Raw genomic sequence first — 24,485 nt, forward strand, 5'->3', positions numbered from 1 at the left:
GTTTTCAAATTACTTTGCTCAGATCCATTGAAGCAATCACTATCTATGGCAGCAACAGCTTTACAAAGTATTTAAAATAATAAGCTTGAAAGTTGAAATTACTCCTTGATCCATGGGCTGCAGAAAGGATGCTGTGTTAGCAGGCATGAAAACAACAATAATCTCATTGTCTATCTCCATCAGAGCTCTTGGGTGGCCAGGTGCATTGTCAATGAGCAGTAAATTTTTTTTTAAATAAATTTATTTATTTTTGGCTGCATTGGGTCTTTGTTGCTGTGTGTGGGCTTTCTCTAGTTGTGGCAAGTGGGGGCTACTCTTCGTTGTGGTGTGCGGTCTTCTCATTTCGGTGGCTTCTTCTGTTACGGAGCATGGGCTCTGGGCTCTAGGCATGCGGGCTTCAGTAGTTGCGGGACACGAGCTTAGTTGCTCCACGGCATGTGGGATCTTCCCAGACCAGAGATCGAACCCATGTCCCCTGCACTGGCAGGCGGATTCTTAACCACTGCGCCACCAGGGAAGTCCCCTTTGAGCAGTAAATTTTGAGAGGAATCTTTTTTCTGAGCAGTAGGTCTCAAACATTCAACTGAGTAAAATATTCAGTAATTCAAGCCTGGATATGCTGTCAGCCAGGCATTGTTGTTCTACTTATATAGCACAGGCAAAGTAGATTTAGCATAATTCTTAAGGGCCCTAAGATTTTTGGAATGGTAAATGAGTACTGGCTTCAACCTAAAAGTCACCAGCTGCACTAGCCCTCAAAAAGAGAGTCAGCGTGTTCTTTGAAGTTCTGAAGCCAGGCATTGACTTCTATGTAGCTATGAAAGTCCTAGATGGTATCTTCTTGCTATGTAAGGTTGTTTCTTCTACACTAAAAATCTTTTGTTTAATGTAACCACTCTCATTAATTATCTTTGGTAGATCTTCTGAATAGCTTGCTGCAGCTTCTACATCAGCATTTGCTGCGTTACATTGCACTTTTATGTTATGGAGATGGCTTTTTACCTTAAACCTCATGAACCAACCTCTGCAAACTTTTTTTTCAGCAGCTTCCTCCTCATCACTCTAAGCCCTCACAGAATTGAAGAGTTAGAGCCTTGCTCTGGATTAAGCTTTGGCTTAAGGGAATGCTGTGCCTGGTTTGACCTTAAACTTCCTCTATATCAATAATAAGGCTATTTCGCTTTCTTATCATTCACATGTTCTGGAGTAGCACTTTTAATTTCCTTCAAGAACTTTTCCTCTGCATTCACAACTTGGCTAACTATTTGGTGCAAGAGGCCTAGCTTTTGGCCTATCTCAGCTTTCAATATGCCCTCCTCACTAAGCTTAATTTCTAGCTTTTGACTTAAAGTGAGAGACATGTAGGTCTTCTTTCACTTAAACATTTAGAGACCATTGTAAGGTTATTAACTGGCCTAATTTCAATATTGTTATGTCTCAGGGAGTAGGGAGGCCTGAAGAAAGGGAGACACAGATGGGGTCAGTGGAGCAGTCAGAATGCACACATTTATTAAGTTTGTTGTCTTATATGGGTGTGGTTTGTGGCACCCCCCCAAAAATACAATAGTGACATCAAAGATCACTGATCACAGATCACCATGACAAATCATAATGGAAAAGTTTGAAATATTGTGAGGAAAAAAAAATACTGTGAGAATTGCCAAACTGTGACACAAAGTGAGCAAATGCTATTGGAAAAATGGTGCCAACAGAACTGATGCAGGGTTGCCATAAACCTTCAATTTGTATAAAACCACAATATCTGTGAAGCAAAATAAAGCAAAGCACTAAGAAACAAGGCATGCCTGTATGTGATGCTATAAACATGCCAGTGTGGCTAAAGTGAAAAAGGAAGATAATACCAAGTGTTGGCAAGGATACAGAATAACAAAAACCTCATATACTCTCATTGGGAGTGTAACTTGGTACAACTTCTTTGGTAAAGTATTTAGTAGTATCTATTAAACCTGAAAATACACATACGCTATGACCTACCAATTCCACTTCCAGTCAAAGGTCCAACAGAAATGTATCTATGTACATTCACCAACAAACACATAAAGGAATGTTCATAGCAGCACTAATCATAATTTCCCCAATCTGCAAATAACTCAGATGTCCATCAACAGTTGTGAATGGAATAAGTTGTGGTATATTCATATGATGGACATTATATAGCAATGAGAATGATCAAATTATTGTTGCTAAGCAACAGCATGGATGAATCTCTCAACACATAAAGTTGGGCAAAAGAGGCAAGACACCACAGAGTTCATCGAGTATGATTCCATTTATATAAAGGTGAAAAGTAAACAAAAACAACTTATGGTGTTAGAGGTTAGGATGATGTTTACTGAAGTCAGTGTGGTAGGGGTGGGACTCGTGACTGGCATGAGGCAGAACAGATGCCATTGGTGTTGTTTTTTGATCTGTGTGACATTTACAAAATGTGTTTACTTTGTCAAAATTCACCAGACTATACATTTACTGTTTGTGCAGTTTTCAGTAGGTATTATAGGTCAATTGACTTTATTTTAAAAATTATGTGTCTGTGTATGTATGTATGTAAAGCTGCTAATGCTTATCCTGAGAAATTCATTTATACATCTACACACTAAAGATTGGAATTCCACGAGCATTTAATGATACGTAACTTTCATGAAACTGTTCCACTGACTGCTTCCAATGATGGCTCTTTTTTTAATGAACCATATCTGGGAGGAAAACTGAGGACACTGATGATTTTCATGGTCTTCTAGATGCACCTATATTTCTACTTGTATTCTACCTTGGAGAAAAACTTCTGTGTCTAAAATCAGTAATTAAAATTCTCCAGGTAACGTTATAATGTAGTACATAGTTCAATACATGGGATCTGGAGACAAAACTGTCTAGGTCTAAATCCTGGCTCTGCCATTTACTAGCTCAGTGTTTGGGGGGCAGGAAACTTGGTTTCCTGATCTGTTAAAGAGGGATATGTAATAAACATAAGATTAAATAAGTGTTAATAATGAGTAGGAAGGAGCACATGAAAAACAGTGGAAAATTTCTTATAATACTATGGCTGGTAAGTACTTTTTTCTCCTTTGTATCTCTGTAAACATTTCTTCACATGAAATTCAATGCAAGACTTATTTTTCAGACAATATTAATGTTTCATTCCATCAACACTGGTGAAGTGGTCTGTTCTTGGGTGCCTTAGACCTTGATGCTTACTTTTCCTCTTTGGAAAAGACTGCATATGAAAGCATTTTCTTTCTATTTAAGCAAGTTCCTTCTTCATCAAATATGTGTTCTGGTCCACAGGCCTTCTCTTCTATGAGCTTCTTCAGCTCAGCTGTTACTGCCTTTCCCATTTTCTTCACATTCTAAAAAGAAAATGCTTAAACTTCTAAATCGAACCATGACTATAGACATAGAAAGTTAGTAGTGGCACTAATTCCTTCAACACTTGGGGTATCAGAAGCCACAATTATAAAGCCTCCTGGCTTTCTCTAGAGTTATAATAATGGAGAGAAAATGGATCCAATGAAAAGAGGAGACTGGAAAATTAAAAAAACTGAAACTAAGAACTAAATACATGAGTTTAACAGCCACTTTGTTACAGTTAAAGAGAGAATAAACTAGAAAATTGTAGAAAATATCCAGACAAAAGCATGGAGAACAAAATAGATGGAGTGTACACAGAAGAGTATAATTGGAATACCAGAAGGGGAGAAGAGAGAGAATGGTGCAGAAGCAATATCTAAAAAGATAATAGCCAAGAATTTTCCAAAGATAATGAAAGACATGAAGTCACAGATTCAAGAAAAACTATGAGCCCCAATTAGGATAAATTAATCCCCCCCACCACCAGCATCATAGAATATACTGATGAAAAACAAAAATATATAGACTATCTTGAAAGCAGCTAGAGAAATAGACACCATCCTCAAAGAAGGAACAAGAAGATGGATATCTAACTTTTCAACAGAAATTATAAAAGTCAGAAAACAATGTAATGACATCTTGAAAGTGCTAAAAATAACTGCCAACCTATAATTCAATACCCATGTTGAAATATCCTTTAAAAATAAAGACAAAATGAAGTTATTTCCAGACAAATAAAAACAAACAGTTTATCCTGAGCAGAATTTAAAAAATAAATAATAAATGGAATTCTTCAGGCAGATGAAAAATTATCCCAGATGGAAATACAGGAAGAAATAAAGAGCAACAGAAAGGGTAAATACACTTGACCCTTGCACAATGAGGGCATTAGAAAATCCAAGTATAACTTTTGACTCACCCCAAAACTAGTAATAGCCTACTGTTGACCAGAAGGCTTACTGGTAACATAAACAGTCGATTAACACATACTTTGTATGTTATATATATTATATACTGTGTTCTTACAATAAAGGTAGAAAAAAAATTAAGAAAATCATAAGGAAAATACAGTTACAGTAGTGTCCTGTATTTATTGATACTGTAAGTTTATGTTGTCTGTTTACAAGATGAATTGTCTGTCAGTACCTACATCAATATTGTCCTAATGATACAAATACCATAGATGTTATATGTATTACAAACATTAGACATCAAAAATGAAAAGAAAATGTGAAAAAGAAATTATTTGTTTATAGGTACTATATTTATTGAAAAAACTCCATGTATACGAGTAGACTCGAGTAGTTCAAACCCTTGTTGTTCAAGAGTCAACTGTATTTGGGTAACTCTAAATGAATGACTGTACAAAGTAATGATATTGTCGACGAGATTTAAAATAATGTAAAACTTAAATGCGTGAAACAAACAATGGGAGGGCGCACTAAATGGAGTTAAAAGTGTTCTAAGGTCAAGCATTGCCTATAAAATGGTAAAAGTAGCAATTCATATTAGACTCTAATGTCGAGTCAAGAATCCATATCATGATCTTTAGGGTAACTTCAAAAGGTACAATGAAAGATGTATAATTAATGAGGTAATGGGGAATGGGAAAAAGAAATCTAAAAGAAGGCTAAAATAAGTAGAGAAAAAACAGACACAGATAAGGGAAAAGGACCATAAAATAATGCGACAAATAGAAAACAAGTATTAAGATTATAGTTATGAACCCACATATATCAGTAAGATTAATTAAACATAATCTAAAATTTCCAATTAATAATTATTTTCAAATAGGATTAAAAATACATGTTCAGCTTAATAAATAATTATAAAGCTAGCATCCATGTAGCCACTACTCAAATACATTTTAAATTATCAGCACTTCAGAAACCCACGTGCCTCCATCCTGAATCATTAATCTCCTTCATAAATAGCATTTGTGGTACTAATCCCCTTGTTTTACTCTTTAGATTTACCATCTAGCTTTGAATGAATAAATAATGTACTTTTTGCTGGCTATTTTTGAACTTCATTTGAATGGAATCATACTATTTCTTGTGTCTGCCTTTCAATGTTTTTTGTGGGAGCAACATACTGTTACATGTGACTGTAGTTCCTTCACTTTCATTAATGTACAAAATTCTACCATATGGATTTACAGCAATTATTTTTCTTTTCAGCTGTAGACGGACTTTTTTCCTTCTGGTTTTTGGCTATTATGGAAAATGCTGCTAATAAACATTCCTCTAGATATGTCCTATTGCACATGTGAACATGTCTCTAGCTAGGGTATATACGAAGGGATAGGACTGCTAGGTAAAAGGATATTCAGATCTTCAATATTTCTAGATAATGCTAAATTTTTTCTAAAGTACTATACCAATTTACTCACCCAACAAAATATTAAATAAAACCAATTCCCTTTATTTCAAAACCTCACCAATACCTGGTATTGTCAGATTTTAAAATGTGTTACTTTTCCTTACCTGATATGAAATGGTATCTCATTGTGGTTTTATTTATTATTTATTTTTGCTGTGTTGGGTCTTCGTTTCTGTGCGAGGGCCTTCTCCAGTTGAGGCGAGTGGGGGCCACTCTTCATTGCGGTGCACAGGCCTCTTACCGTTGCGGCCTCTCCTGTTCCAGAGGACAGGCTCCAGACGCGCAGGCTCAGTAGTTGTGGCTCACAGGCTCAGCTGCTCCGCGGCATGTGGGATCCTCCCAGACCAGGGCTCGAACCCGTGTTCCCTGCACTGGCAGGCGGACTCCCAACCACTGCGCCACCAGGGAAGCCCTCATTGTGGTTTTAATTTGCATTTCCCTGATTACTAGTGAAGATGAGCACCTTTTCATATATTTATTGGCCATTTGGAATTCTTCTTTTGTGAAGTAGATGTACAAGTCTTTTGGCCATTTTTCTTTTGCATTATCTGGCTTTTACTCATTGATTTGTTGAAGTTCTTTATATATATTCTGGGTACTAGTGTCCTCTATAGGTTATATGTGCTGCGAGTATCTTCTCCCACTTGATGGCCTGTCTTCTATCTTTATAGTGCCTTTTGAGAAAAGAAGTTTCTAACTTTAATGTGGTAAAATTGATCATTTTTTTCCTTTTATGGCAAGGGTATTTGTGTCTTAAGATATCTTTCCTTATCCAAAGTTCATGAAGACATTTTATGTTACCTTCTAAAAGCTTCATAATTTTCCTTTAGATATTTAGTTCCTTAATTCACTTGAGACTGATGTACAGTGATTGGACTCAGGGATCCAATTTCTTTTATATTTCTCACAATATGAATAGCAATATGAATTTACTAAAGTCAATCATTTCCCAAATGATCTGCCATACAATCTCCAACACAAATCACATATACATATAGGTATAGGTTTCCGGACTCTCTGTTACACAACTTTATTGTCTAGCATTTGCCAGTATCACATTATCCTAATTACTGCAGTTTCATAATGTCCTGACATCTGATGGCAAACTCCTTCCATTCTGTTTCTCTACTTAAAGGGTATCTTGGCCTCTTAACCCACTGCATTTATATATACATTTTCGAGTGAAATCAGCTTGTCAAGTTCCATAAAATTGCACACTGGGAAAGTGATTGAAACTGTCCTCTATAAATTAATTTGAACAAAAGTAAAAGCATTTTATAATACTGTATTGTCCAAACCATAAACATAGTACATTTCTCCAATGAATTCTTCTTCGATATCTCAAAGTTTCGTAATTTTCTTCAGTTATTACATGCCTCGTTAATTGTATTTCTAGGTACTTGATATGTTTAATACTATTATATGTTTAAAAATTTTTCATTTCCTAATTTTTTATATCTTATAGGAATACAATTGATTTCTTATATGTTTGAATTTAGCAATCTTGCTAAACTCTCATTAATCCTAATAAATTATCTGTAAATTCCTTTGGATTTCCTACATATATACCCCCAATCATCTAGGAGTAGTAATAATATTTATTGTTTCTTCTTTTTGAATCTTTTATATTTTCCTTTCTTTTGTTTTTTTGCATTTTTGCATTAAGTAAGATATCCAGTATAACCTTGAAGTGGTAACAGCAGGCATCCTTCTATTTTTATCTCAAAGGGAATATTTCCAATATTTCACTATCATATTTGTTTTAGGGTTTTTATAGATACTCTTTATCAGATTAAGGAAGGTACCTCCTATCCCAAGTTTTCCAAGAATTTCTTTTTAATCATAAACATATATTTTCTAAAATCCTACATCTATTTTGAGCTAATGATGACTATTCTCCTGGCACATCACGTAAGGTGACTTGCTGTTGTTAAACCAATGTTGCAGCATTCCTGGAACAAATTCAACTTTTATAGACTGTTGAATTTGGTTTACTAGTTTCTGTTTAGGATATCTGCATCTATTTTGTGGGTAAAAGTAAACTGTAATTTTCCATTTCTGTAAAATTTTTAAATTGATTTTATTATCAAAGTATCAGAGTTATATCAAATTTCAGCATCTAGTCTCATAAAATGAAGAATATTCCCTTTTTTTATTCTTTGGGATAGTTTGTTTAAAACTGGTATTCTTTCTTAAATGTTTTATAAAATTCACCACTGAACCTACTCATCAGGGTCAAGTTACACAATTGTTACACCTATTCTCACACTCACCATGGGCTGACAGTGCTGCCTGAAACAGTTTCTTAGTTGCACATTCTTCCTTCATTATACAGCATGAGGTGAATCGTTCATATCATGGGTATAAGCCACTGATAAAGTTAACATATCAGTCTATAAAATGTTATTTTAATGGTGTCTTCACTTTTTCACTTCCATCAACAGCATTTTTCTTTTTTGTCACTTTATGAGTTTCAGCATAGGCATCAAGAAGTGGTAACAACAAACACTCACTGAAATGTGACTCTTTCCCTTGTCAACTAAATAAATGCCTTCTTCACAGCAGCTTCCTGGCTCAAAACTAAAATGCAGGGGCTTCCCTGGTGGCACAGTGGTTAGGAATCCGCCTGCCAATGCAGGGGACACGGGTTCGTGCCCCGGTCCGGGAAGATCCCACATGCCACGGAGTGGCTAGGCCCGTGAGCCACAACTACTGAGCCTGCACGTCTGGAGCCTGTGCTCCGCAATGGGAGAGGCCGCGACAGTGAGAGGCCCGCGCACCACGATGAAGAGTGGCCCCCGCTCGCTGCAACTGGAGAAAGCCCTTGCACAGAAACGAAGACCCAACACAGCCAAAAATAAATTAATTAATTAATTTAAAAAACAAAAACAAAAAAACTAAAATGCAGGCCTCAATATCATGGAATATTAGGGTTTCTTCTGAAGAGCCAGAACTACATGTGAATGTGAATTCCCAAATACCAAGAATCTCCTGTAAATGGTGTAGATCTGTAATGCTTCTCTTTCGTTTTATAGCATCCTTGAGTATGCATAGTTATTTGGGGGAAAGAGTGGTGTTCTTCAAACAATGGCCATCATTTAATTCACTTATTTTTAGTTATAAATTTTCCTCTTTTTAAAAGCTGACGTATAACTTAACATATAAAAGCAAAACCATAGGACATTTTAAGGAGTGAAATGTTAAGAATAAATAAATAATATTATAAAGCTCCAAAACTGCTGAGAATCACCAGTCAAGAGAATTCATTAAAATGGCCCCATCCCCCTATCCCTGAACATCAATCCAGGCCAGGATCACCAATCAAGCGTCTTTGTTAAACTAAATTACTTCTTCCCTACCAGCCCCAAATCTTCTATTAGACTAGATTGGAGATCAGGTGTCTCAGCTGCTTTGTGATCAATCAGACAAATAAGTTAACCTATTCACTCTAGTTTGAAGTTCTCATGATACTACTTTCAACATGCAGGGAACTAATTTTAGACACTTTTCTCCTAGTCTTACTCCTCTGTGTAATTCTTTAAAACCACTGTTTCACAGGGCCTTGATTCTTCCATGTGTAGAAGTGGAAACTACTGGAGTGATCCAGCTGATCACTCCAGTTGCCATACCAATGATGGAAAGCATCACAATGAAAAACCTGATCACCTAACCAATTCAAAATTTTATTTAGTACAGTTAAAACAACAATAAAAGCTTTTAAGAACCAATTTCTTCATAATGGACATAAATAGCATTCATATAAATATGAAGCGTTAAGCTATTTTATGCTTAATTGAGTATATGTGTTTACAAACATATTTAGATAAGTAAGTTCATGCATTTTTATAGAAATGCCTACCTTTCAGAAACAGCCTCATTATGTTCCCGTGACAAATTAATCTTTTCACTTGCTTTTTCTGAAGGGTTAGAAGGTTCAGAGTTCACAGAAGTTTTTCTTTCCTGTGGACTATTAACTGACTCTGGATTCTTATCCAAATTCATAGTCTCTGAATTTGCAACCTGTTAGTTGGGTGAGGAAAAAGCAGTTGAGGGGAGGGTTACCAATTGTGCTCTTCCAACAAAATTGATAATAGGTTAAAATTCCACTTGGAAAGTGTTCTCAAAATATTCTTGCATACACACAATAAAACATATATTAAATTATATATATATCAATGGCTGATGACCATGATTGCAGTTACTCTGCCAAAATGAATTTAAAAAAATACTTCAAAAGAAATAAAAATAATGACAGCACAAATCAACTTCCTAGCTTGAACGAAAAGAAGGAGAAACAAATACCTAAGTACTTAGACAACATTTTATTCCTATTATACTAAATTTTAGGAATTAATAAACATTAGACTTTAACAAGGAAACTTTTACTTTTGTTATACTTCTAATATGAGTGAAGACCAGAAATAAATCAATTTTCCAACTTGCTCTTCTAGGTGATGAGTTTTGGATAGGCTAAGAATTTCCCAAATCAAATCCTGGTTCCTTTTTGCTAAACAGTTTCTCCTTCAATTTATTTCTTCTCTCTCATATTTTACTGTAAGAAGCAAGAAACCAAGCCAAACCTTCAACACTTTGCTCAAAAATCTCATCAGCCTAATAAACATGCAAGTTTATCACTTACAAATTCTGCTTTCCATATCACTTAGGTCACATTTCAGCTAAGCTTCCTGCCACTATGTAACAAGAATCCCCTCCCCTCCCCAATTTCCAATAACATGTTCCTCCTTTGAGTCCTCACCAACAGTGCTTTTAAATGTCTGTATTTCTACCAACAGTTTATGAAGATTTAGGTATTCTCTTAAGACTATACAGGGTTTCTCTACGATGTTCCTCATTTCCTCCTGAGCCCTCACTTGCAGACTTTACCATCTATATTTCTATAATACTAAGAGTCTGTTCAAGGCAATCCAGGCTTTTGAAAAATCATGCTCCTTAATATTCTTCCAGCCTCTACCATTCCAAATCCACTTCCACATTTTTAGGTATTTGTTACAACAGCATGCCATACTTCCTGGTACCACATTCTATATTAGTTTCCCGAGGCTGCGATAACAAATTACCACAAACTGGGTGGTTTAAAACAACAAAAATTTATTCCGTCACACTTCTGAAGGCCAGAAGTTTGAAATCAGTTTCATTAAGATCAAGTTGTTAGCAGGGCTGCATCCCTTCTGGAGGCTTCAGGGGAAAAATCTGTTTCCTTTTTTCCAGCTTCTAGAAGCTGCCAGCATTCCTTGGTTTGTAGCCCTTGCCTCAATCTTCAGTGCAATCATCCAACCTCTGCTTTCATTGTCCCATTTCCATTTTCTGTCTTTAACCTTCTTGACTCCTTTTTATAAGGATCCTTGTGATTATATTGAGCCCACCAGGATAATCTTCCCATCTATAAGCTTCTTTTAGCACATTAAGTAACATACTCACAGGTTCTGGGGATTAGGTCGTGGACATCTTTTGGGGGCCATGATTCACCACTATCAACCATCTTGACACAATTAGCACAGAAGTGACATTTATAGAATATTATACCCAATATTCTTTTCAAGTGTACATGAAACATTCACCAAGGGAAAGCATACCTTGGGCTATAAAATAAGTGTCAATAACTCTCAATGTTGCAATTTTACACAGTATGTTCTCCGACCAAAATGAAATTAGAGGGGCTTCCCTGGTGGCGCAGTGGTTGAGAATCTGCTTGCCAATGCAGGGGACATGGGTTCGAGCCCTGGTCTGGGAAGATCCCACATGCCGCGGAGCAACTAGGCCCGTGAGCCACAACTACCGAGCCTGCGCGTCTGAAGCTTGTGCTCCGCAACAAGAGAGGCCACGATAGTGAGCGGCCCCCGCTTGCCGCAACTAGAGAAAGCCCTTGCACAGAAACGAAGACCCAACACAGCCAAAAATAAAAATAAATAAATAAAAAATAAAAATAAAGGAATTCCTTAAAAAAAATGAAATTAGATATCAATAAAAATAAGATACCTAGAAATGTTTGGAAATTAAACATATCCTTCTAAATAACCCATGGGTCAAAGAACAATACCATAAGGGAAACTGGAAATTATTTTGAACTGATGGAAAACAAAAATACAATATAATACAGATTATATTATACTCTCTACACTGAGAAGTACATAATATAAGCATTAAGAAGATGCTTAGAAGGTGCTTAGAAAGAGCAGTGCTTAGAAGAAAATTTATACCTTTAAATGTTTTCTAGTAGAAAAGGTTAAAAATTAATGCTCTTTCTCTCTTAAGAAGCTGGAAAAAGAAGAACAAATTACATCCAAAGTCAGACTGATCAAGAAAAAAAGAAAACATAGATTACACTAGTATCAGAAATGAAATAGAGTATATCACTACAGATCTACAAAGATTAAAAGGACAAGGGGGGGCTTCCCTGGTGGCACAGTGGTTGAGAATCTGCCTGCCAATGCAGGGGACGCGGGTTCGAGCCCTGGTCTGGGAAGATCCCACATGCTGCGGAGCAACTGGGCCCGTGAGCCACAGCTACTGGGCCTGCGCATCTGGAGCCTGTGCTCCGCAACAAGAGAGGCCGCGATAGTGAAGAGGCCCGCGCACCGCGATGAAGGGTGGCCCCCGCTTGCCGCAACTGGAGAAAGCCCTCACACAGAAACGAAGACCCAACACAGCCAAAGATAAAAATAAATAAATAAATAAATAAATAAGACCCGGTGCAACCAAATAAATAAATAAATAATTAAAAAAAAAAAGGACAAGGGAATTTTATCAATAACTTTATGCCAACAAAATCATCAACTTAGATAAAATGGACAAATTCCTTGCTAAGATAACTTACAAAACTAATACACAAAACGAAATAGGAAAATCTAAATTGCTTTATACCTATGAAAGAATTACATTTTCAGGAAAAAGTCTTCCATGAAAGAATTACATTTTCAGGAAAAAGTCTTCCTACAAAGAAAGGTCCTTGCCCAGATAGTTTTCAGAGGTGGATTCTATCAAACATTTAAGGAAGTAATAAAAATCTTACACAAAAAAAAAAAAAAAAAAAAAAAAATCTTACACAAACTTTCAGAAAACAGGGAAGGAAATGCTTCCCAATTGATTTATTGAGGCTAGCGCAAATATGATACTAAAGGGAATAAAGACACAAGAAAAAATTCAGTGAATGTATACTTATGATTATTTTAAATTTTACATAAAAAATATAAACAGATACTAAACTCTACTTAATGATACCCATGCTGAAATATTTTGGAAGTGTACACTGCAAAGTGTATTTTGATACAAAATACATTAGTACTTATGAATGTACCAAATATAAAGATGGCTTAGGGGATGAGTAGACTGACAGATACATGACAAAAATAAATATATTAAAATAGTAAAAGTAGAAGTTAGACGTTGATTATACAAGCGTTCACTGTAAAATTCTCTCAGTTTTTCTGTGTATGTTTGAAATTTTTCATCATGATAAAATGGTGGGGAGGGAGGCAGTATAGGCAATCACAAATCACCTCTCTACTCACTTTATGAAAGAAGTACAGGTGGCATTTACTTTTGGCTATCTGAGGGTATCTTCTCCAGAGATAGAGTCAGAGGAACATTCTAAGTATAAATTTACTGTCTTTTAAACCTGTCTTCATTGGAAGCATATTCTGCTCTTACAATCCAACTACTTATAATGTGGGGCAAGTAAGTTATTAAAACTCCTATACATTTATACCAACCTTACAAGCTGTATTGCTGGATACCATGTTTGGTTCCACACAATTCCTTTGAGGTAACATTACCGTTTTAATACGTCTTTGAAGTTTTGTTATTTTTGTCTAGAAGAGAAAAACAAATAAATACAAAACCAGAGTACCAAATAATATATCATATAGAGATGGAGAGAAAACTATTTGCCAATGTAATTTTGTGAGACTTAGGCATCCACCAAATAAATGAGAAATTCTTATGTAATCCAAACATTTAAATCAGGTTTGATCTAGTATAAGATGTTCAAGAATAGAAGATTAAAAAAATCAACCTTCTAATTGGTTCACAATAAAATTAATGTTGGTAGAAACACCAATTAGCAAGTAACCCTAGAAGAGTAAAACAAAACAAAAAACCTAAAGAAAGTTTGAAACAGGTTATACAAGCTCTAATACAGAATATATTTTGAACTGACACAGAATGGCTGATAGTTCTACAAGTATTTCTCAAGGGCCAATACAGCTGAGATATAATAACTTATATTACCGATGGTATAGCACATGAGGGTTGTGGCCAGGGATCAGATTTGGGTCCACCTTTACTGTTTTCCTTTCCTAATATGTAAAATATCATTAAATTCTACTTTTTAAAAGGACTCAAACGAAATAAAATGAAATTAGAAACTTACAAAGAGTTCATCAGCTATTGCTTCATGTTTACTCCTGCACTGTGTCTTCCCAATGCGTTCAGTCAATTCTTTCAGTTTGTTATCAAATAGTTTGTAATTTATACTACAGATCTCCTGTCGAATCAAATGTCTGACCTAGAATTTTAAAATAAAAACCAAAACACTCCACGTTTCAAATTTAAAAGCAATTTTATTTTCTACTTCTTAAAAACAGCTTTGCTCTCTTCTGGATTTAGTGTAACTAATAAAAGGTACTTTAATTATATATTTATATTACTATGTCAATAAGGTTTATAAAAGTTAAATAGAAAATTCAGCAGAACACATCTAATATTTAAATATATGGGTAAGTCAGAAATTAAATTTATTCTCCTAGTGCTAATTTTAGTTTCCTACAGTTTTGGTTGAATTCCATAATACAAATTAAAGGAATAGTAAAAGTCTATATATATACCCCATTTATACTTTTTAATGACCGTAACTGAAACCTAGTATTCCATAAAAACGGACTCCTCTTATCTGAAAACCAGAGCCCAGTGAAAATGGCTGGTTGATCTGTAGTAGACAGAAAGGAAATTATGAAAATTTGAGCCTTGACCCCACCATTAACAAGCTATATGACCTTCGGGAAGTCACAACATCTCTGAGCTTCATTTGCCTGGTCCACAAATGGGCAGATGTCATACAATGTTGAACAAGTGATGCTCATAGGATTTTCATAAGAACATAAAAAGATAATATGCATAAGAGCTCCATAAAATGGAAAATACTGAACTGAAATTAAAGAAATAAATATGCAAGATAATCTCCTTTACTTAGTTTTTTTTTGCAGGGGGAGGGGATGACTTATTGTTAAAATTGAAAAAAGCAATTATGTGACTAATGCTATCTGGCATAATGCATGCTATTCTATCAGATTATAGTACTTAGCACATGAAACATTAATGAATTTCATTATCTGGCTAGTTTTCAGAAAATAGGTTGGCCTATTTTCAGGGAGCATAATTAATCTCAATGCCTACTGATATGAACGGCTCTGCTGAGCCATACATTCAGAAATATCCACTGCAGGTGTTTGCTCAATGTATATGCCCCTTTTAGCAATTTTCACAACACAGTACATAGTCTCTCTTAATAACAAAATCTGTCATGATATATTTAAGGTATTTATTAGTAATATTTATATCTTCCCATAATATCTTGTTTCTTAGTGCTCAAAACTGGAACACATAGTTTCTATGTTAAACTCTTTTATACTGATGTCACTTAGATGATTAGTCATATTCAGTAATTTTATTTGATTATTCCCAAGGTTTTTCCTTTTCATTCCCAACTGTTCTTGATCTTCAACATTATCATCTACTCGATTTCTTCTGTAACGCTTCATTAACATTTCTTCAGTGGTTTCTCAACATTATTAAACATGACTGTCATTTGTACTCTCACAACTTTTAAATATGATTAATAACTGCTCAAAACATATGTATTATGTAAATAAGTGCTCAGAAAATCATACTATTTTTACTGACAGCCATTACCTGTCCCCATGTGTGTTTTTATGGATTATTGCATGCTTGCCAGTTCACTGGCTGAGGTCAATACGTGAAGTTCATACCCTGATGAATCTTGGAATACATACTTAACTGTTCTGAATACGGAAATACTGTTTTGCTAAGAAGCAAAAGCCATACAGTGTTCGTCAAACTTCCCTAATAAGGAAGAATCATATGGAATACTTGTTAAATTCACAAATTCCTAGGACCTACCCTGATTCACCAAACAATTTCCTGAAAAGAGGCCTGGAAAGAGGCCTGGCAAGAGGCCTGGCACCAGTAATGATTCTTATCAGGTAAGTCTGAGAAAAGAGAACCTTAAAACAATTAGTAGTGAGCTGAAGACACCACAATTTAAACAAGTACTCCTGGTGATTCAGATGGAGGCAGACTCTTAAAACTTGGTTACTTTGGACTAACTGCCCACCAAGGCATGAGTCCTCTAGTGTAGAGTACACATTTGTTCTCATTTAGTGGTTATGTTCTTCATACAGAAGGAAGACACAATAACCTCCACCAAATACCTCATAAATATCTTCTGCAGATGGTAATGTGTCAAAAATTATGGAATCACATGAAGTCCTAGCTACAATTTGCAGATGGTAGGCAAAGTGGCCTAAAGATTGGCGAAAAACTGGAAATTCTGTGTGTGTGTGTGTGTGTGTGTGTGTGTGTGTGTGTGTGTATATATATATATATATATATATAATCTCCCCTATCTGCCTCAACTTTCTGCAATGATGGGTAGGGTGAACAACTTGGACTTCGGAAGAAAAACCCCTCTACTTCAGTAATTTAATTGCAATCAAACAGGCCAAGATCCTTCTGAAACCTCAAAAGATAAAGAGTCAACAGCTCTGGGACTCTCTCAGTAGGGAAGAACAATGTCAGAATGGGAGGCCCTATTCCACTGGGATTCAAACAAGAAAAACAAACAGATGTGGTTTAGAGAGTTAACTGTTCAGACAGGAATTAAAATATCAAGTGAGGGAGAGCTAGTTACTGAGAGATAGATAAAAGATAGGAATTAGCTAAAACCCATGCTGTCACCGGACAATGTAAGAAACTTCTGGTGGCAGTGGTGAGGGAGGATAACAAATAAACTGCATTCCTTAAACCTCACTGGGAAGGACCATATTCTGCGTCAACCTGGACCAAGTATTTTGTGAGGTACATAATAGTAGTGAATGAAAACCCTGATTTTTCTGTGCCAGTGAAATTAAAATGTTCAAAGATTAAATTTTGTATTTATATGTCAATATCAGAACTTATTTCTGAATTCAGCTACTAATCACTGGGAGTAACACAGCTGCAATCCCCAACCTCTTAAGCTAGATCCATGCTTAACATAATTCCGCTACCCCATCCTGCAAACAATAGAATATTTACAAATTTTTTTTAATGTCTCCTTCGGTCTTGCAGAAGAAAATAAGAGGTAGAAAGGGGAAGTGTTGACTCACCTTTTAAGCTGATTCTGCATGAGTCTTTCAATGGTTTCCATTTATTATGTGAATATATGTTCATATAACATGTAACTATGTAATTGTAATGGCCTGTTTTAGAAACAGTGTTTTTGTTTCTGAAACAGCAGGATAGTTTGGATTGGGACATTTTTTGGTCCATTATAGCTGACGACAGATATTAATCTATCACATAATGACTTTTAGTTGTGGCATTTCAGTGGTAATAAAATAGCAAAACATGATCATCAAAACAAGTCCTGATACAGGACCTACTAAAATTGAAGCTCATTACACTTAAACTCAGAGTTGATCAGACATTAATGGAAACTGTAGTACAATGAGATGAAATGGGGCAAAAAGAAAAGTACACTTGACGCTATAAAAGCAAAACGTCAGATAATGCACCATATCTGTGTAAATTAGGGTAAGTAAACCTTTCCCTAATTTCTTGGAAATTAGGGCAAGTAAACCTGAATGTAGCAGGACTTTGTAATGAACTTCCGGGTTGCCTGGGTCTATGAAGTAGTGGTCAATTGTGATAATTAACAGCTATAGCTGCAGATCAAGAACCCCATGACCAGTACAAAAGAGACAGAATTGTTCACAAAGCTCAAGGTCATGTAGTGTCTGACTTGAAGAGATTTGAGCATAATATTGACTAAAAAGCCCGTTCTCTTTCTACCACAGCACTCTACCTTCACGTGATTCTGTAGGTTACACTGCATAGGATCATTTTCAAGGATCTAGAGATGTTTTGGTGATGTAAGCAATTATTTTTCCCTAATACCTCCACCTGCTAATAATTCAGTTTTCATATACCTGCCCTGCATCATGAAAGTTATCTGTACTCATTGTTTAGATCAATTAACTTTTACCATTTTTTACTAATCAAAAGTAAAAGTTTCTGAAGCAAATATTTAAGTCCAATATTTTACCTGTTCCAGCAATGCTGTTTGCTTTCCCAGAGCTAGAGAAATATTTTCATTAATTTGCTCTGAAGTTTTCACACGCTTAACATTTTCTTTGTTTTCTGAAAACATCCTCTTCTTTTGATTATGGCCTTGGGGAGACGGAAAGATCAGAGAGAAAAATATTCCTTCTAATGAAGGAAAGAGGGGAATTCTCTAATTTAGGGACCCCTAAGCAAATTAAAAAACTAAAATGTGACCATGGCAGCATTTTTTAGAAAATGTAATTGTATAAAAAATTCTGACAAACTAATCCTTAAAAAAAAAAATATCTTAGTCCTGGTCTCAGATATACTTTCCTTCCACCGTATTTAATACACATTTAATACTTATTTAATACTAACAAAAACAATAAATTACAGCATTTGATCTTCCATTTACAGTTATTTACTTGGTGGTCTTACATTATTTTTAGAGTTACTAGACAGTCCTACATATTTTTAATAGGTGATCCTACTATTATTTTTAAGCAATTTAAAATTCACCTTGTTAAATGATCACTCTGTAGCATACACAAGAAAACAAACACAATTTATCCTAGTAAATCAAGTTTTTCTTATATTTCATTAACCTACAAAAACACCCTTTTAATGAAATTTACTTGTGCTATTTTAATAACTTTATAACCCTAGAACTTCATTGGTTATTTGATGTGTTTCTCACTCTACACACAAACCTGTATGTATTCTTATTATCTATCCGCTTACACTTGGCATGTGATACACAGGCCAATTCTATGGAAAGAAATGGGTTCACCAACTATTTAAAAAACCCACTCTCTCTTTCAACTAGCCTCATTAACTTAATAAAACTTCAAAAAAAAGAAAAGGTGTAAATGAAATAAACCAAGCAATTTCTATAAACCACCTTTTGATTTTGTTGTACTTTCAAGGGAAAGTGATTGATTCCTTCTTTGCCAGAATTTACTTCCCTTTGGACATAGAGGATACCATTCCCCCTCCCCGCCAAGAATGGTTCAGAAATAAGATACTCTGAAATAATTATCATTTACTGTTTTCCTGTCTATGTGTACTCTACTGTTTCTGAGATTATGAAACCGCCCAAAGCAAAATAACTATTTTAACTTCTCCAAGAGATACATAAGTATGCACTTACTGTTATTACTATCAGTGTCAAATGAGGACAGCCACTTTGCATCTGTACTTTCACAACTTAAAATGCTGGAATGACAGGTTCTACAGGACTCTTCACTTTTCAAAATGTCAGCAGCACAGTTACTAGAAATGACTGAATTTACCAACTTAGGTATTTTATCAACAGGCACAAAAGAGGTATCTGAACTTAAAATTAAAGTGTTATTTTGTCTTTTACCATGTAACTCAGAATTGGAGTTTATTTCTAAATAGGAAACTATCTTGTCAATTCTCTTATCATCCAAGGTATTGGTTATTGTAGACTTTGACACTTGAACTACACCACTCAATACACTGGATGGAGAGCAAATGGATTTCAGATTACCATCCTCTTCATGTTCAAAAAAGGATCGTGTTACACTTGCCTGACATTCAAAATGGTTTTCAGAAGTGTTTCGTGAATCTTTTGCGTCTTGTGTAAAGAGTTTCCTGGGAGATACTACTGTTTTACTTGGCTTTTCATAAGGGTACACAACTTGTTCTTCAGTGTATTCTAATCTTGTTTTGGAATCAACAATTTCTAGTGGTTTTATTAAATTCTGAGAAAATACTTTACTTTTTGGTGCACATACTGAATTTCTGATAGAGTCCAAAGAGGAAGCATCATTTTCAGAATGTCTACATTTGCTACTTATGACATCAGTACTTGAATTCTGATTACCACTTGATACATTATTCCCAATTGCTGCTGTTTTTAGTGCTTCAACATTCTTTGACTTATTCAGGATCTCTGCTTGCTTCCGGCAACTTGGAGGCATTGTTTTTTTCGCCTTTAAAATCTTCCGTTTACTTCTATCTGGACTTGCCATCTTTCATATCCTAGAATTTAAGATACCATATTTAAATGAATATCTCTAGCAGACAAAAGTTAACATTTAATTACAATATTAAAATAATGTTGAGACTAATCTTTCCAGATTTAGATAATTATTTTTATTGAAAAATATACCCATTTTCATCTGTCATTGATAATTTTAATTTTGTTCTATAACTCTATATAAAGTCAAAATTTATACTGTCAGTAAGCCTCTATTTGATACTAAGTCTGATAATTTATCTGGCCACTTTTTTTTTTTTTAATTGTTGAGTTTCTTTAGGAGTTTTTGTTTAAATTCCTCCACTTTTTTTTTTTTAATTTATTAATTATTTATGGGTGTGTTGGGTCTTTGTTTCTGTGCGAGGGCTTTCTCTAGTTGCGGCAAGCGGGGGCCACTCTTCATCGTGGTGCGCGGGCCTCTCATTATCGCGGTCTCTCTTGTTGCAGAGCACAGGCTCCAGACGCGCAGGCTCAGTAATTGTGGCTCACGGGCCTAGTTGCTCCGCGGCATATGGGATCTTCCCAGACCGGGGCTCGAACCCGTGTCCCCTGCATTGGCAGGAAGATTCTCAACCACTGCGCCACCAGGGAAGCCCTATCTGGCCACTTTTTGTTATATCACATCACTACTATAACCATTAAGTTCTGATTTAAATAATCCAAGTAGGCCATACTTTAGATAATCTAAAGATTAAGTTGCATTTCTTCATAAAAACAAAAAACAATGTTTTGTGTGGAATACTCCAGTTTCTACATACCGTGGCATCTTTTTAAAGCCCTCCTAATGTTCAGATTTCCAAATTAATGGTACTGCACGAGTAATTCTCAACAATCATCAGTATGAAATGAGCACTAAAATACACAACATGATGCTAGTTCAAATAAGAAAGCCAAGTCAGGTTTCAATACATCCTTAATTCTGAATTATTTCTGTTAATATAAGAAAAATCTACTACATAGCAGGGAAAAATATTTTAGTATTTATCTCTCAGTGTCCACATCAAGCCTGATCTGAACCATAGGTAAATAAATGGTTTAAAAGAAAGAAAAACTGCCAAATTACAAGGCAATTAAAGGCATAATACAAGCCAAAAAAAAAAAGTATATAATACATGATAGACCAGTTACCTAACAAACTATAGAGCACTTATTAAACTCGAAGACAGAATCTAAGACCTTTTAAGGTGCAAATAACCCGGTCAAAGCTACCTGAATAATTTGATTTATCCTTATCTATTTTCTTACTTAGTTTTCATTTACTGTATTTTTTTCATTCACTGTATCATTTGATCAGGAACAGTTCCAGGATTTGTTAGACCTGAAGGCTGAGTGAATATTTATTTAGAAGAAAAAAAATCACAAACTCAAATTGCAAAAACCTGTCATGTATACATAAAAATCAGGAAATCCAGAAAAATAGCACATTCTCATTAAGGGCCTGATACAAGATAGAACTCTATTTTCCCTATATGACTACATATTTGATAGCCTTTTCATGAATACAATATTTGTAATATTCCCCAAAGACAAACCAAATCTTTTCTCTAGCAAGGTTGATCAATTTTTAATTTTTTTATTTTTTGGGGTTTTTTTCCCAAACGTTTTACTGAAGTACCTACAGAAAAGTGCACATATCATGTGTTCAGTTAAAAGAATTTTCACAAACTGAATACACCCATTTAACCAGAATCAAGATCAAGAAGAGAATGATCCATAGATTCATCAATTATAACAAATATATAGCTCTGGTGGGGGATATTCATAATGGGAGAGGTTATGCATGTGGGGGTCAGGGGATATATGAGAAATCTCTGTATCTTCTTCTTAATTTTGCTGTGAGTTTAAAACTACTCTAAAAAAATGATGTCTGAAAAAAAAGAGCTATAGAAATAAAAGAATACAAAAAAAAGAGAGAATAATTCCAAGGATCAACTGTACTGGTAACTGCCTAAAAGGTGAAGAAATAATTTACATGTTGTAGAGAGGGTGAGTGAAATTTATTACTGGGAGCATAAAAAGCAACAACTCAGTCTAATTGGGGGACCACTGGCATCACCATCCTGACATTTAGGCTTGAATCCTTTGCTGTAAATAAGCCACATTTCACAGAGGTCTTTGGAATCATGGTACTGTCCTGCAGCACAAGGTCAGAAAGACAGGTCATCTACATTTTCTCAAGTCTTAAAGATTTGTCATTTATAATTTACATCCTCAATCCATCTAGATTTTAGGATATAGTTATAGGAAGGGATCTAATTTTGCTTTCCCTCAGATGTATACTGGCATACCTAGGAGATACTGCAGGTTAGGTTCCAGACACTGCAAATATTACAATAAAGTGAATCACATGAATTTTTTGGTTCCCAGGGCATATACAAGCTATTTATGCTGCAGTGTAGTGTACAACAGACTAAAAAAACAATGTACATACCTTAATTTGAAAATAATTTATTGTCCAAAAAATGCCAAAACAAGTCCAATAGGAACGTCAAAGACCACTGATCACAGATAACCATAGCAATATAATAATGAAAAGGTTTGAAATATTGTAAGAATTACCAAAATGTGACAGAGACACAAATGAGCAAAGGCTGTTAGATAAATGCTGCCCACAGACTTGCTCAACACAGGGCTGCCACAACCCTTCAATCTGTAAAAAACACACTATCTGCGAAGCACAATAAAGAGAAGCGCAATGAAACAAGGTATGCCTGTAATTGTTTGAAAGCATCCTATTAATTTTAAACTTTAAAAACATAATCTAATCTGTCCCTTTTATTCTATTTTATCTGGTGATGTAACTCATGCTGAATATACTGTTGTCCATCCCACCAACTTTTTTTAGATGTCTCTTGTAAAACCTATTGAAAATATTTTAAACTAATGAATGTCTTTTAATAAGAGAATTTAATCCAATTACATTTATTGTAAACAACTCATTAAAGCTTTAGTTTACATTTGGTTTTATGCCCCCTGATTTTTATAACTTGTTGTTATGTTTTACATTTTGTCATTTATGTTTATCTCCATGTCATTTTAGTATGAAAATGTTCTATTTTTTAAGGTTTACTAAAGCTTTACAATTCCGTGGAGCCTAGTATATTTAAACATTCCCTAAAAGCATTTTTCAGCCAACATTTCATTAACTACTGAGGTCAAGAGATTTCTTTTCACTGAATTTAGAATTTTATATCCCAGGTTTTACTTTACTCTTACATTATATTTACACACACACACACACACACACACACAGTTGATCCTTGAACAACACAGGGGTTGGGGTTCAACTCTTCGTGCAGTTGAAAAGCCACGTATAACTTACAGTTGGCCTTCCACATATGTGGTTATGATGCTTTCATATCCACAGTTCTCCATCAGCAGATTCAACAACTGCAGATCATGTAGTACTATAATATTTACTATTGAAAAATACCCACATAAGTGAATCTGCATAGTTCAAACTCATGTTGTTCAAGGGTAAACTGTACTTTCAAGAATAACTTTGGATATTCATATCTTGCTAAAGAACCAGATTTCGCTATTATCAATAATGCTATGAACATTCACGTATAAATTTTTGTGTGAACAGGTTTTCATTTCTCTTGGGTATATGCCCAAGGATGGAATTACTGATCATACAGTAACTCTACATTTAACGTTCTAAGAAATAGACTGTTTTCCAAAGGGTCTGGACCAATTTACATTCACACCAGGAAAGTATGAGGGATCCAATTTTAGCACCTCTTCAACCATCAATACTCATTATCATCTGTCTGTTTTAGTATTGCATCTTGGTGTGAGTGATGACTTCACTGTCATTTTAATTTGCACTGCCCTTATGGCTAATGATGATGAGCATCATTTCATGAGCTTATTGGCCACTGGTATATTGTTTTTGGAGAAATGACTATTCAGCTCATCTGTCCACTTCAAAATTGGGTTATCTGACTTTTCATGGTTGACTTGTAAGAGATCTTCATATATTCCAGATCTAAGTCCCTATAGACATGATTTCCAAACTTTTCCTCACATTTTGTGGGTGTCTTTTCAATTTCTTGATGGTATACTTTGAGAAACTAAAGTTTTAAATTTTGATAATGCCCAATTTACTTTTTCATTTGTTGCTTGTGCTTTTGGTGTCATATCTAAAAAAAAAAAATCACTGCCTAATCCAAGGTCATGAAGATTTATCTCTGTTTAAAAATTTTATCATTTTACCTCTTGGATACATTTGGAGTTAATTTTTATGTGTGTTAATAATAAAGTGAGGGAGAAGGTCCACATTTATTCTTTTGCATGTGGACACAGAGCTGCTCCAGCACCTTTTGAAAAGGCCATTCCTTCTCCCCCATTGAATTGTTTTGTTTCTCTCATCAAAAACCAATTGCCT

General features: G+C 35.0%; 1 protein-coding gene across 2 annotated transcripts in view; it reads right to left on the reverse strand.

The window, feature by feature from the left end:
* ATF7IP2 (activating transcription factor 7 interacting protein 2) overlaps positions 1-24,485 on the reverse strand; it is a 70,392-nt gene that overhangs the window by 37,963 nt on the left and 7,944 nt on the right. The window contains exons 2-6 of one of the 2 annotated variants that reach the window (XM_007188409.3): positions 19,241-20,097; positions 18,092-18,216; positions 14,141-14,275; positions 13,482-13,580; positions 9,611-9,771 (exon numbers count right to left, since the gene is read on the reverse strand). In XM_007188409.3, the coding sequence (XP_007188471.1) occupies positions 9,611-9,771; positions 13,482-13,580; positions 14,141-14,275; positions 18,092-18,216; positions 19,241-20,087 (1,367 nt within the window). In that variant the 5' untranslated portion in view covers positions 20,088-20,097. The remainder of the gene's footprint in view (positions 1-9,610; positions 9,772-13,481; positions 13,581-14,140; positions 14,276-18,091; positions 18,217-19,240; positions 20,098-24,485) is intronic. The other variant, XM_007188411.3, reaches the window with a different exon arrangement.

This window comes from Balaenoptera acutorostrata, chromosome 15 (genome assembly GCF_949987535.1).
Source record: "Balaenoptera acutorostrata chromosome 15, mBalAcu1.1, whole genome shotgun sequence".
NCBI classification, from domain to species: Eukaryota; Metazoa; Chordata; class Mammalia; order Artiodactyla; family Balaenopteridae; genus Balaenoptera; species Balaenoptera acutorostrata.